This window comes from Rana temporaria, chromosome 6 (assembly GCF_905171775.1).
Source record: "Rana temporaria chromosome 6, aRanTem1.1, whole genome shotgun sequence".
NCBI lineage: Eukaryota > Metazoa > Chordata > Amphibia > Anura > Ranidae > Rana > Rana temporaria.
The window spans coordinates 179,967,499-179,983,402 of NC_053494.1; the positions used below are offsets into that span (position 1 = coordinate 179,967,499).

The following is a 15,904-nucleotide window of genomic DNA, read 5'->3' on the forward strand; positions in this document are numbered from 1 at the left end:
TTTTTTAGAGGTCTGGGGGTCCCAAGGGGCCCGTAGTTCATATATATTTTTATTTTTTATTAAAGGGCCCAGAGGTCCTGGATGGCAACCCCCTTTTTTTTGTAATTTATTTATATAAAAAAAAAATATTAAAGGGCCCAGAGGTCCCCAGGGCCCCAGATGGCAACCCCCTTTTTAAAATATATTTTGTATATATATTTTTTATTTCTTTTTTTCTTTTTATTAAAGGGCCCAGAGGTCCCCAGGGCCCCGGATGGCTACACCACTTTTTTTATATATATTTTTCTTTATTTCTTTTTTTGTAAAGGGCCCCCCGCTTCTAAATTTGCGCCAGCCCCCCCTGCTTCTCAATTTCAGGCGGCAGCACCCCCCCATCCCGGTTCTCTGCTCCAGGGGGCCCATGCCTGAAGCTGTGTAAGGGGCCCCATAATTCCTGATGGCGGCCCTGCCGCACGTTAAGCCCCTGTGCTGCCCACAAATCAGGCTAAAAATCATCAGCGGCACGCAGCCAGTGACAGTACTGCTTCCCTTCCCAGTGTTTTAAAATGTACAGCACCCCTGGCTTCCCTTTAGACGTGCACTTCTCCCTTCCTGCCACTGGGTGCTGCTTGTATATAAAAGTGAATTAGAATGTGATTTTATAACATCCCCAGTTTGCTCTTCCCGAGGCTGACTTCTTCATGTCCTGCTCCTCAAGGTATGTCACTGTTTGCTAATCTATATTGTAAATAGAAGTTTTCTGTAGAGTGTGCCCAAAGTCTTTATAATATTTGATGATTCACTGCAGGTCTGGTCAATGTTTTAAAAAGTTCCTCTATTTTACACATGGCATGGCATGGGGTCACAGCACCATCTGTCCATTCTGCTTTAGCACCATGGGACCCCATGCCATGCCATGTGTAAAATAGAGGAACTCTTTAAATCACAGACCAGACCTGCAGTCCAGGCTGAGTAAGGCCTCAGAGCACATGGCATTACTGTCTGTATTTAACTGCTTGATGGACTTATTTTGGGCCTGACTGGTTCACATGTATGTGTTTTGGCGGCCCACATTTGCGCAGGCACAGCAGCCCATTCATTTGAATGGGCCTCTATGCCTGCGTTTCCTGCAAAAAAAGCGCATGCCTCATGTAATAGGCTGCGCACACGGCACGCCTATGCCCATCAAGCACTGAAATACAGCACGGTCTGTCCATCCTGCTGTCTGCTGTGACTTATCTGCAGTTCCCGCACTGTCAAACTTGTTGCATTTTTAGACGTTTAGGTCACGCTTTTAAAAACACAGTGCGTTTGTGTGTGCAAGAACTGCAGGTAAGTAGCATGGTGCAAAAGCAGAATGGATTTCAAGGCAACTGTATTTTTAAAATGCTGAATGCACCTTTTTTCTGCAGGAAACAAAGGCATGGCAGCCCATTCAAATCAATGGGCTGCTGTACCTGCACAAATGAGGACCGCCAAAACACATACATGTGAACCAGCCAGGCCCAAAATAAGCTGGAGGGGGGCCCAAAAAAAATGTTTGCCCAGGGCCCAAACCATATTAAAGACGGCCCTGGACGGCGGCCCGGAGGGACGAAGGGCAACTGCTGTCGTCTTATTACAATACGGCGGTAGGCAAGTGGTTAAACAAGCAGCTGGCAGATATACCGTACATGCCCTTTAATAGAATCATCACAAATCCAACAGCGTGTGTATTAGTCATTTTTTCCAGCGCTGTAGAATTGTCCACATCTAAGCCAAACAAGCTAAATGTAATCAGATTTTATTGTATTTCACTCCAACCTCTGTGCTACTGGCTAGCTTCTGTGTGACTCATCTCTGTAGATTATCTTCGCCGTCTACAGCAGCCTTTCTCAACCTTATTTTCACCACAGAGGAACCCTTGAAACAGTTTTCAGGTCTCAGGGAACCCCTGCTAAAATGATTAGACCTACAACTTATGGCAAATTCCCATGATCGGTGAGGCAGACCAGCAGGTTGAACCAAAGAAAATGAATTGATTCCCCGATCAGGTGAATGGGGGAATCGCTCCCACAGAGCCGTTGTATTCTGACAGCGGAGAGGCATCCCCACCTTAAAGTGGAGGTTCACCCAAAAAATACATTTTTTAACATTACATTCAGCCGAGTTGTCCTAATGACAATCGGCTGTTTTGTCATTGATTGACAGGCTTCTGACCGTCGCATACTGCACGAGTTGCCAAAATAAGCCGAACGTCGGTGCGCAAGCGCCGTATAGAGCCGCATTGACGTTCGGCTTCTTTCGGCAACTCGTGACGCGCTGTATGCGACGGTCGGAAGCCTGTCAATCAGATAGGAACGCCCAGTCCCACAGACGACATACCCGGAAGCGGCGGTGAAAATACGGTATGTACGAAAAAAAAAAAAAAAAACAGCCGATTGTCATTAGGACAACTCGGCTGAATGTAATGTTAAAAAAAATGTTTTGGGTGAGCCCCCGCTTTAACCACTTCATTACCCTCTTCCTGCCCAGGCCAATTTTCAGCTTTCAGTGCTGTAACACTTTTGCCGCGTACACACGACCGTGTTTCGGGTTCAAAAAAATTACGTTTTTAAGGGTCTAGAAAAAACATTTTTTTTTTCAACCCGATCATTAAAACGGCCTTGCCTACACACGATCGTGAAAAAAAAATGCTCTAGCAAAGCGCGGTGACGTACAACACGTACGACTGCACTATAAAGGGGAAGTTCCATTTGGATGGCGCCACCCTTGGGGCTGCTTTAACTGATTTTGTGTTAGTAAAAGACGATTCGCGCTTTTCTGTCTGTTACAGCGTGATGAATGTGCTTACTCCATTACGAACGCTAGTTTTACCAGAACGAGCGCTGCTGTCTCATGACTTGCTTCTGAGCATGCGCGTTTTTTTCTCGTCGTTAAAGCCCACACACGACCATTTTTTACAACCTTAAAAACGACAACGTTAAAAATGTTGTAAAAAAATAAAGCATGTTCGAAAAAAAATGTGGCCATTTTTTAGATCGTGAAAAATGCTCAGAAGCCCACACACGATCGTTTTTAATGACATTAAAAAAAAAAACGTCATTTTTTAGAACCCGAAAAACGGTCGTGTGTACGCGGCATTTGAGTGCTAGTTCACACCAGACGCAGTTCTGGTCAGTTCTGTTCGCTTTTTTTCTGCACTAAAAATGCATGCACAGTGTTTTTCATGTATTCCAATGGCTCGAATTCACACTATGCAATCAATTTCGGTTCAGTTTCTGCACCGGTGACTTGTCCTTAAGGTTCCCCTAACGGGGAAGTTCCTTCAAGGACTGCGCAGGCGCAAACTTGCCGACGGAAATCTCCGAACCTCGCCCGGCATCCAGGCTCATTCTTTAACATCCCCGTGGATTGGAGGATGTTAAAAAAAGAGCCAGGAGGCTGTCCGAGCAAAGCGAGGACGTGAGGCCGACTGGCCACTTTCCTCGAAATCCACGTCGCCCTGGATGCCGGCCGAGGTTCGGAGATTTTCGTCGGCAAGTTTGCGCCTGCGCAGTCCTTGAAGGAACTTTCCTGTTAGCCGGAACCATCTCGGCAGATCAGATTGCGCCTGCGCAGGCACTTTCAAGATAGCCGGAACCAGCACGGCAGATCACCGGAAACTGACATGAAACTGATGCCGGACCACCGGTATTCATGTCATGAAAAAAAAAAAGAAGTTTTTCTCAACGTGATTTGTCGTGATTCCTCTCAAGCCTGCCTTGCATACACACGTTTGTGAAAAAAAATGCTCGAGCAAAGCACGGTGACGTACAACACGTACGACGGCACTATAAAGGGAAAGTTCCATTTGAATGGTACCACCCTTTGGGCTACTTTTGCGAACTTCCCTGTCTCATAACTTGCTTCTGAGAATGCGCGTTTTTTCCCCCCTCGTTAAAGCCTACACGACGTGAAAAAGAACGATGTGAAAAACGATGAGAAAAAATAGAGCAGGTTCTAAAAAAAGCATCGGGCATTTTTCTCGTCAAGAAAAGTGCCCTGGAGCATACTCACGACCGTTTTTCACGACCAATTTAAAAAAAGTCGTGTGTACGCGCCATTACAGTATGGTGTGAACTAGAGCCATTGGAATACATGGAAAAACACTGTGCATGCATTTTTAGTGCAGAAAAAAGCGAACGGAACTGCGTCTGGTGTGAGCCGCTGTCACTGCTGAAAGGGCTTTTCATCTTCCCCTAGCCTTCCTTCTGGGTTCGCGGACTCCGGGTGTGTAAGTGGCCTGAGCCATGATGAGTCCTGTCTCTGAGCTACTTACTTACTATATCGAAAATAAAATAATAAATATATTTTTTGCCTTTTTACAATAATAAATCACATTGCTAATTGCTTGTTTGTAGCCTAAATACTGACATTTGCACTTAAAACTGTAATTTTGTAACTTTTAGAAATGCCAGTAAAAACTTGCTGTGCCAGTACATTTTTGGGGGTTGTGTCAGTAAATTTCATAGAATGGCAATACTGATATTGTTGAGTTTAGTGGCCTTATATAATAGTTATTAATTCTGCTTTTTCTTTAGGAAAAGAGGTAACATTTCAAGTCCATGTGCGTCAAAGTGAAGATTATCCTGTAGATTTATATTACTTAATGGACCTGTCAGCCTCCATGAAAGATGATCTGAGGACCATTCAGGTGTTGGGGTCCACGCTGTCACAAGAGATGTCCAAGCTAACCAGCAACTTTCGCCTTGGCTTCGGGACATTTGTAGAGAAGCCAGTTTCACCGTATATTAAAACCGTTCCGAAAGAAGTGGAAAACCCTTGCCAGTAAGTAACTTACTCATTTTTAGTCAGAATCTTTCCATAAAGTGCTGACTGGAATTAATTGTAGTCACTCCAATGTATAACGTATTACTCATCTGTGACTTGCTGAACAATGACAGCATTGGTACTTCGAACATTATGCCAAAATCACATCACTTTTTTTTCCTCTGACACAGAACTAAAGTTCACACCCTTTTTCACATGTGAATACAATTAATTTTATTACAGTGTTTTACATCATATTCATTTTGGTATATATGCAACATATATATCATAGTCCGCTCCACGGCAGCTGGTGCTCCAAATTTTTTTTTTGGGGGGGGGGGAGAAAAAAAAAAACCATCAATTGCAGCCTCACTGTGCCCATCAAACGCAGCCACTGTGCCATAAAATTGTCGCCACTGTGCCATAAAATTGTCGCCACTGTGCCATGCCATCAAACGCAGCCACTGTGCCATGCCATCAAACGCAGCCACTGTGCCATGCCATTGTCGCCACTGTGCCCATCAATTGTCGCCACTGTGCCATGCCAAACACAGCCACTATGCCATCAATTGTCGCCACTGTGCCATGCCAAACGCAGTCACTGTGCCATGCCATTGTCGTCACTGTGCCCATCAATTGTCGCCACTGTGCCATCAATTGTTGCCACTGTGCCATGCCATTGTCGCCACTGTGCCAATAAATTGTCGCCACTGTGCCATGCCAAACACAGCCACTGTGCTATCAATTGTCGCCACTGTGCCATGTCATTGTCGCTACTGTGCCCATCAATTGTCGCCACTGTGCCATGCCATTGTCGCCACTGTGCCCATCAATTGTCGCCATTGTGCCATGCCAAACACAGCCACTGTGCCATCAATTGTCGCCACTGCGCCATGCCATTGTCGCCACTGTGCCCATCTCTGTTCTTTTTATGTAATGTCCCTCTCTAGACAGCAGTCACCAGGTCCAGGACAAGAAGTAAGGGAAACTTGAATGAATTTAAAGTGCAATGGATGTTCTAACTCTTCACGTCTGTATCATAAATGATTTAGTTGCTGTCTGTGTCCTCTTAGTAGAGATGTCCCTCTATTTCCTGTCCTGGTGAATGCTATTTCTGGAAAAGGATATGCCATAGCTGGGTATAATCAATGAAGATACCTGCTCCTGTGACAACTAAGAAGGGATTTACTAGATGGGCAACAATGAGACGACCTCCAAAACAGGAATGGTTTTTAAGGTGGAGGTGTCTCACATTTTTTTTTCCTACTCGTTTTTTCTGACTGTTTTTCACTAGTTTTGCATTTTCCTAGGGTCAGTGTCACTACTGGTAGCACGAGGCGATATTTGGACCGTATAAAGGATGGACAGGCAGTCCAACTCCTCCAGGATGGCACATCAATATGTGTCTTTGCCAGTGTCTCAAGAGCATTGAGAAGATTCCAGGAGACAGGCAGTTACTCTAGGAGAGCTGGACAGAGCCGTAGAAGGTCATTAACCCATTAGCAGGACAGGTATCTGCTCCTTTGTGCAAGGAGGAACAGGATAAGCACTGCCAGAGCCCTACAAAATGACCTCCAGCAGGCCACTGGTGTGAATGTCTCTGACCAAACAATCATAAACAGACTTCATGGGGGTGGCCTGAGGGCCCGACGTCCTCTAGTGTGCTCTGTGCTCACTGCCGGACACTGTGGAGCTCGATTGGCTTTTTCCATTGAACACCAGAATTGGGAGGTCCCCCACTCCTGCCCCAATCTTTTCACAGATGAGAGCAGGTTTACTCTGAGCATATGTGACAGACGTGAAAGGGTCTGGAAAAGCCGCGGAGAACTTTATGCTGCCTGTAACATCGTTCAGCATGACCTGTTTGGTGGTGGGTCAGTTATAGTCTGGGGAAGCATATCCATGGAGGGATGCACAGACATCTACAGGCTACACAATGGCACCCTGGCTGCCGTTAGGTATCGGGATGAAATCCTTGGATCCATTGTCAGACCCTACGCTGGTGCAGTGGGTCCTGGGTTCCTCCTGGTGCATGAAAATGCCCCGCCTCATGTGGCGAGAGCATGCAGCCAGTTACTGGAGGATGAAGAAATTGATACCATTGAATGGCCCCCACGCTCACCTGACCTAAATCCAAAAGAACATCTCTGGGACATTATGTTTTGGTCCATCCGGTGCCACCAGGTTGCACCTCAGTCTGTTCAGGAGCTTAGTGATGCTCTGGTCCAGATCTGGGAGCAAATACCCCAGAACACCATTTGTCGTCTCATTAGGAGCATGCCCTGATGTTGTCAGGCATCCTTACAAGGCCATACAAACTACTGAGAACCATTTTGAGTTGTTGCTAAAGAAATTTCAGCAAAATGGACTAGCTTGCTGCATAGTTTTTTCACTTTGATTTTTGGGGGTGTCTTTGAATTTAGCCCTCTGTAGGTGGATCATTTTTATTTCCATCAAATGATGTGCCGTCCCTTCATTCCTAACACATTACCCAGTCCATATCAGTATAGATATCCAGCATGAGATTTTTGCCCGTTGAGATCTGATATATTTTCAAAGTGTTCCTTGACATCTAAAATAACATAGGACTCCACGTGATGCCCCTAAAGGATATAATACCAAATGTGTATATATAACCTGACTCCACCTATGTAATCCTTCAAGATGGGGATATCACTTGTCCTCATGTATGTACAAAAATTCTGCTCAACATGTTTGGCGACTAACAGGGTCGGTTCTTCAGGAGCTTGAAATGATTGCCCAACCGACGCCAGAGCTGCAGTACAATTCCCCAGAGTCCCTCGAGGCACCCACAATCAGCCGCAAACAGCTCATGTGCCGGAATGTGGGGACACACAAGGTAGATATTCGTGTAAAATAGTCACTACTGGCACTGGACCATCCCTTGGGCTACATACCAAAAAATACCTTACAGCCAGGTTGGTGCTTAAAATTTCAAAGTTCCAGTAGGCAATATGAAGTTCAGGGCATACACTTAACAATGCCATTCACATTAAAATGGTTCTGGTAGTAACTCCTGTATGGAGTGCTCAAAGCTGCTGATGTCTAGTGCTATAGAGTAGGCTAAAAGGAGAGGAAGGCGAGGGAACAACAGTCTCCCTCATGGGCAGGGGCGGACTGACAACTCATGTGGCCCCCGGGCAATAGAAGATTATGGGGCCCCCGGGCTTACAGATGGCCACCACGCCAAAAGGCAGTGCAGAGGCGGGGCAGCTAAAATATCAGGATTTTCACATCAAAAGCATGTTGGTTTCGGACATATCAGGGACAGATGTAATAAAAACATAGATTTATACATACTGTCCCTGGTTTTACTGGGCCTGGTAACCCTGATGGGGCCCCCTAGTGGCATGGGGCCCTCGGGCAGTGCCTGAGTGACTCAATGGTCAGTCTGCCCCTGCTCATGGGGCCTGGGTATGTAGACTTAGGACATGGAAATTGTTAAGCTACAAAAATACTTCACCAGGTGACCTCATTAGCACACACCCTGCACCTGCCCTCCTCCTCTACCCACCTCTTGGCTGCAAAATTATTGGTTTATTGGTTACCTGACATTAAAATTTGAGAAAAAAAAGTTGTTGGTTAGTTCTCTTGTCTACTTAAACATCAACCCTTGTTAACATCTAAAAATCGATTAATTACATCCTTCAGTCAGAGTGGAATGCACAGCCACACTAACCTTTGAACCACAACACAGTGGAGATCACTTTTCCACAAATTTCTGTACACCCCAACACATGTCATACAGTCCTAGTGTACTATGCCTGTGTTTAACTTTGGACCGAATTTTTATATTTACATTAAATTAATATTCATTATGATAACAATTTTTGTTTTCCCTTCAAGAGATCCAAGTGATTTAATTGATATTCTTATTTTGCAGTCCATATGTAGTTTGTTTGCCAACCTTTGGATACAAGCATGTTTTGTCCCTGACCCATAATACGACAGATTTTAATGATATTGTGAAGAAACAGACAATTTCAGCAAATATCGACACTCCAGAGGGGGGATTTGATGCAATCATGCAAGCAACTGTCTGCAAAGTAAGTTTCTTTATTGTGTAAATTTCTAAAGTGGTCCATTTTGTGGGTTGAAACTGTCATTGTGTGGTTTGAAGTAACATTAATGAAAGGACAGTGTGCCAAATGATCATTATTTCTAAGCTGAGTGACAGGACGTATTACCGTAATACTATTACAAGCTAGAGAAATTCAGACTAAAGCCCTGTACACACGATCGGTTTGTCCGATAAAAACAGACTGTTTTCATCGGACAAACCAATCGTGTGTGGGCCCCATCGGTTTGATTTCCATCGGTGAAAAAAAATAGAACATGTTTTAAATTTTTCCTAACGATAAAAAACTGATAGAAAAATCCGATCATCTGTATGGAACTCCATCGGTCAAAAATCCACGCATGCTCAGAATCAAGTCGACGCATGCTTGGAAGCATTGAACTTAATTTTTTTCGGCTCGTCGTATAGTTGTACATCACCGCGTTTGGACACGATCGGATTTTTGACTGATGGTGTGTAGGCAAGACTGATGAATGTCAGCTTCATCGGATATCATATAAAAAAAATCCATCGGATTAGATTCCATCAGATATCCAATCGTGTGTACGAGGCTTAAGAGTTTTAAAACAAATGCACAAGCAAAAGTCAAACCGGTCAGTAAACCAAAAGATTCAGGCTGTTGAATTTATACATTAATCTTGACTTGACCTGTGAAAGTCTAGTCCCCCCCCCCCCCCACCCCACCGCGCACTCCCATTTTCCTAGCCCCCCTTTGGCCAGTGATACTGGCCATAACATGAAAGGATCAGCTGGAAGACTCAAGAGGTGGGAAGGTTGAAACCAAATACGGGACTGATAACTGACACACTCCCTGGGTTGCTAGTGACATGTAACAGCCTTAAAGCCTATCCCAGGCAAACCACTCTTCGAGAAATACAGGTCAGACTTATAGCCCTATTTATTTAACCTCTCTTTTACAGATATAACCACTGACCACATTCACTTTTAGGGCCCATAAGCACTTTCATCAATTTTACGTATTTTTTTTGATTTGGGGATTTTCATTTATCTTGAAATTATTTTTAACTACAGATGTTTTTTCTTTTTGCACTTTTGTATGTATCCTATGGCCTAGCTATGGGTTTTTACTATGTATCTTTCTCTATATACTAGCCCTAAAGAAGGGGGAGAAAATTTCCCCGAAACACGTTGGCTTTACTTTTATCTCCATTAAATAACTATGAAATTCATCATGTGAGATCTTTCTCTTTTTGGACATCGGGGGGTTTTCTTCAGTCACCCAAAGTGTTTAGTGTGGTAATGCATCCATTGTCTCTATAAGAAAGGTAGCAGCCCTAGACCCCAACGGAGTCTATGGCCCCATACACACGAGGGGATCTCCACTGGAAACGGTCCGCCGGACCGTTTCCAGCGGAGATTCCTCCTCCGGATTTGGATCCGATGGCTTGTACTTACCATCGGACCATCGGAATTCATCCGCGGTGACGTGCGTGATGCTGGAAGGCAAGTACTTCCACGCATGCGTCAAATCATTACGACGCATGCGAGGGAGGGGAGCGGACGGATTGATCCGGTGAGTCTGTACAGACCACCGGATCAATCCGCTGGACCCGATTCAAGCGGATAAATTTCTTAGCATGCTAAGAAATTTATATCCGCTTGAAATGGATCGGGCCGAGGAATCTCCGTGGATAATTATCCGCTAGGCCGACCGGATTTGTCCGCTGGAACTGATCCGCGGATCAATTCCAGCGGATAGATCCGGTCGTGTGTACGAGGCCTAACACTTAACGCCTACAATTGGGGTATTGGGATACAACTGATTGGAAGCAATTCCCTCTACACCTGCCACACAGTAACTTGCCGCTAGACAGCTGCGAGTGGCACCAGTCCAGTGCTGTCTTCCACTAAAACTTGATATCTCAGGCAAAGGCAGTGGTCTCAGGATGAAAACTGAAATCACCCCAAAGGAGCCTCATAAAGTAACAACCCTCCCCTGTCTATCCAAAGAAAAAAAGGTTACCTACCGTAATTACCAAGGCTCAAGTCCTGCGGGAACGCGTGGGAACGGAGTTCCTGCACTTTTTTCACAGCAGGAACTCAGTTCCCTTTGCAGGAATAGAGCAGGCGAGAGCAGCCGAGCAAGTTTTCTAAAACCCGCGATAACTTGCGGCAAATCTCCGCAATGTCTCCTGTGAACAATGACAAAAGCTCCCAGGAGACATTGCGGCATCAAGGAAGTGACGGAATACCCGCACAATACCCGATAAATCCTTATACAGGAAGCGGCCAGTAACAAACGATTACTAAGGTACAGTGGATCGATATAAAAAAAACATGCGGTTTAGTAATTATGCATATGAGCGTATCATTTTTTTTTTTTTTTTGGTGGGGGAGTGGATCTTGGGTGGGAGTTCCCACACTTTTTTTCCCAGGACTTGACCCCTGGTAATTACATTTACAAATCACTTGAGTCTGAGTCATCTCTCCCAGGCCCAAAACCACAATCATGCTGGGAAGGCCTTGTCTATTCTTCTTTGTTGCAAACAGAGAATCGTAGAGGAATATACGATACCACCCCAACATGGAACAAAATTCTTCAAGGTAAGGAACAGGCAGAGTGTCCCTGATGCTTGTCCAATAAAGAATTGCATATGGGGTTAAAAGTACTATGGGGCATTTTTATTTTTCTGGTAACATGTTTCAAAATGTATTTTATTTTTGAGTTGTTATGAGGCTGTTGTTAATATTGTTTTAATATCAATTATTTGAAATTCAGGACAGAATTGGATGGAGGAACAGATCGATGCATTTGCTAGTGTTTGTGGCAGATGCCGATTCCCACTATGGTATGGACAGTAAACTGGCTGGTATTGTGATACCCAATGATTGTCAGTGTCACCTAGACAGCAATAATGAATACTACATGTCAACTGTCCAGGTATATTTAATTTTGTTTGTATATTTAAATGTCCTATTAGTACCACATATGCTGAAGGGGGGGGGGGGTCAAAGCTGGGCAGTCAATGTCATTGTATAAGTTACCATTAAAACTGCACAATCAGCCTCAATATCTCAGGAATAGGCTGTCCAAATAAAATAAAAAAAAACATTGTTTAATTTTAGTTGGGTAAACATAAATTATTACATATAAATTTTATTATTTCTTATTATATACAGTGCATCCTGAAAGCGCTTCACTTGCTGCCTGGATAGCAGGCGACATAATATTTACAGTGCATCTGGAAAGTATTCACAGCGCTTGACTTTTTTCCACATTTTGTGAAATGTGAAAGAAGTTTATTTGAAATCTTTGCAAATTTATTAAAAATAAAAAACAAAAAAAAATCACATGTGGCTTTTTTTCAAGGGGAACTTGGGGGAACTCAGTTCCACCACCTTTGGCTCAGACCCTTTGGTGCCACAATCACTTGTAAACACACAAGTCCGGTTTTTGTGTTTACAAGTGACAGCTCTACACTCTGTGTGTAACCCCCTGAACTCTGCACTCTGTATGTTATGCAATTCTGGTATTTAATGCCCCTTTAAGACCCTTCTACTGTTTGTGAAAACTGAACGGGGTCGTGGTTGAGTTCCTGCACCTATTTTCTGAGAAAAAAAGCTCTGACTGTACATGTATTCAGAGGAGGAAGGAAGCGCCAGCTAAGTGTAGTATCCCAGTAAAACGTTTCTAAAGAAGACATAATAAAAACAGTCACAAGATTAAAATGTATAAAAGTCTTTCATCTTATCACACTAGGTGAGTGAGTGAGTGAAAAACGTATATAGCGCAGCACATGCGAACTGAATCGCCTCTGGGCGCTGAATCACACGATTCCATGCGTAGAGCCCCTTTGACCTCAGAAGAGATAGGTTTTAATCTCTCTCCTGAAGGCCAAGTGGTTCACCTCCAACCGAATGGTGGTTGGTAGATCGTTCTACAAACGAGGTCCCTGGACTGCAAATCTTCGATCTCCTTTGGACTTGTATCTGGACTAGGTTTTGATTGGTGGATCGCAGAACGCGATTGGGGTTGTGAGCTTTTATTTTTCCGCATAGATATTGGGGGGCGTTTCCTTGAATACGCTTATGCATTAGGCAGAGTGCCTTGAAAGTGATTCTGTCTTTTACTGGCAACCAATGAAGGGATCTCAGAGGAGGTGAGATTGATTCCCATGTTTTTTTCCCAGTCACGAGTCGAGCGGCCGTATTTTGAACGACTTGCAGACGAGTGATTTGGTATTTGGGGAGTCCGAGATAGAGGGCATTTGCATAGTCAAGTCTGGAATTAATAATTGTTTCCACCACGACTGGAATGTTCTCTTTCGGGATAAAGGGGGTGAGACGGCGTAGTAGGCGCAGCAGATGGTGGGATCCGCTGACCACTGACCCTATTTGTGCATCCATTGTCATGACTCCAAGACTTTTGACTTTGGTGCTAGGGGTGATCGTTGTACCCAGAATGAGCGGAGGTGTCCATGTTGTTGCAGGTGTGGATGTGAATCCTGATCCCATCCGGCAGGACCGCTGTCATCTGTTTCAGCTGCTGGGCATGGAAATTGCTGCCTCGGGAGTCCTCTCGTCTGGTACCTCCTTTTCTTTCGGTGATGTCACTTCTGCTGTGCGTTCCAGGGGCTCCTCCAGGCTCCCGATCCAGCCATTATTCTTCGCAGCACCTCTCAAGCGCCATTAGGTTGGATATGTAGCGTCGGTGCACATCCATTTCAGATCTCTTTAGAGATGTTCAAATCGGGTTCAAGCCTGGGCTCCGGCTGGGCCACTCAAGGACATTCACAGAGTTGTCCTGTAGCCACTCCTTTGTTATCTTAGCTGTGTGCTTAGGGCCATTGTCCTGTTGGAAGATGAACCTTTGCCCTAGTCTGAGGTTCAGAAGGCTCTGGAGCAGGTTTTTGTCAAGGATGTCTCTGTACATTGCTGCATTCATCTTTCCCTCGATCCTGACTAGTCTTCCAGTTTCTGCCACTGAAAGACATCCTCACAGCATGATGCTGCTAAGACCATGCTTCACTGTAGGGATTATATTGGCCAGGTGATGAGCGGTGTCTGGTTTCCTCCAGACATGTTTGCCATTCAGGCCAAAGAGTTCAATCTTTTTTTCATCAGACCAGAGAATTTTGTTTCTCATGGTCTGAGAGTCCTTCAGGTGCCTTTTGGCAAACTCCAAGTGGGCTAGTATGTGTCTTTTACTAAGGAGTGGCTTCCATCTTGCCACTCTACCATACAGGCCTGATTGGTGGAGTGCTGCAGGGATGGTTGTTCTTCTGGAAGGTTCTCCACTCTCCACAGAGAAATTCTGGAGCTCTGTCAGAGTGGCCATGGGGTTCTTGGTCACCTCCCTGACTAAGGTCCTTCTCCCCTGATCACTCAGGCAGCCCACTCTAGGTAGAGTCCTAGTGGTTACAAACCTCTTCCATTTATGGATAATGCAGGCCACTGTGCTCATTGGGACCTTCAATGCTGCAGAAATTTTTCTGTACCCTTCCCCAGATCTCTGTGCCTTGATACAATCCTGTCTCAAAGGTCTACACACAATTCCGTGGACGTCATCTCTTGGTTTGTGCTCTGACATGCACTGTTAACTGTAGTATCTTATATAGACAGGTGTGTGCTTTTCCAAATCATGTCCAATCAACTGAATTTACCACAGATGGACTCCAATGAAGTTGTAGAAACATTTCAAGGATGATCAGTGGAAACAGGATGCACCAGGGCTCAATGAAAAAGGCTGTGAATACTTATGTACATGTGATTTTTACATTTTTTTTTTTTTTATAAATTTGCAAGGATTTCAAACAAACGACTTTCACGTTGTCATTATGGGGTATTGTTTGTCGAATTTTAAGGAAAATAATTAATTTAATCTATTTAGGAATAATGCTGTAACATAACAAAATGTGGAAAAAAGTGAAGCGCTGTGAATACTTTCCAGATGCACTGTAAATATTATGTCGCCTGCTATCCAGGCAGCAGGTGGTGTCTTAGCCTTAGGCTCCACGGGCCGGATTCAGATACAATGGCGTATCTGTCCGGCCCGTGCAACGTATCTCTGATAGGTTACGCCGCTCTAACTTTGGGCGCGAGTTCTTTATTCAGAAAGAACTTGCGCCCTTAGTTACGGCGGTGTAACGTATATGTTGCGGCGTAAGGCCGCGTAATTCAAATGTGGAAGGGGGCGTGTTTTATGTTAATGTGTGATGACCTGACGTGATTGACGTTTTTTACGAACGGCGCATGCGCCGTCCGTATAAATATCCCAGTGTGCATTGCTCTAAATGACGTCGCAAAGACGTCATTGGTTTTGACGTGAACGTAAATTACGTACAGCCGTATTCGCGAACGACTTACGCAAACGACGTAAAATTTCAAAACTCTGCGCGGGAACAACGGCCATACTTAACATTAGCTACCCCTCATATAGCAGGGGTAACTATACGCCGGAAAAAGCCGAACGCAAACGACGTAAAAAAAAACGCTGGCCGATCGTTCGTTTCTGAATCGGCGTAACTCCTCATTTGCATATTCCTTGCGTAAAAATACGGAAGCGCCACCTAGCGGCCAGCCTGGAATTGCAGCCTAAGATCCGACGGTTTAAAACACTTACACCTGGCGGATCTTAGGGATATCTATGCGTAACTGATTCTCTGAATCAGTCGCATAGATACGACCGTCGGAACTCAGAGATACAACGGCGTATCAGGAGATACAATGGCGTATCAGGAGATACGCCATTGTATCTCTTTCTGAATCCGGCCCCACGTTTCCCTTTGATCCTTGGATTTATCAAAACCTTTTGTTTATAGAGCTCTGTAGCTCAAGGTTAGATTTAGACACATACAGTATGTGAATAAGTCAGAGCAGTTACCCATCCCCCTTTAAAGATTTCAGTCACACAAAATGAGTTTGATTTACTAAAATTGGAGAGTGAAATATTTGGTACAGCTGTGCATGGTAGCCAATCAACTTCAAACTTGATCAACTAAGCTTTGACAATAAAACCTGTGTAGCACTACCCCCGCAGGAGCTGCTAGTTTGTTTTGGGTGGCATGTTACCAC

The 15,904-nt window shown here is 44.6% G+C and overlaps 1 protein-coding gene across 1 annotated transcript in view; it reads left to right on the forward strand.

Moving 5' to 3' along the window:
- ITGB6 (integrin subunit beta 6) overlaps positions 1-15,904 on the forward strand; it is a 118,936-nt gene that overhangs the window by 23,054 nt on the left and 79,978 nt on the right. The window contains exons 4-6 of the mRNA XM_040357889.1: positions 4,542-4,788; positions 8,675-8,837; positions 11,610-11,771. Coding sequence (XP_040213823.1) covers positions 4,542-4,788; positions 8,675-8,837; positions 11,610-11,771 — 572 coding nt within the window. The remainder of the gene's footprint in view (positions 1-4,541; positions 4,789-8,674; positions 8,838-11,609; positions 11,772-15,904) is intronic.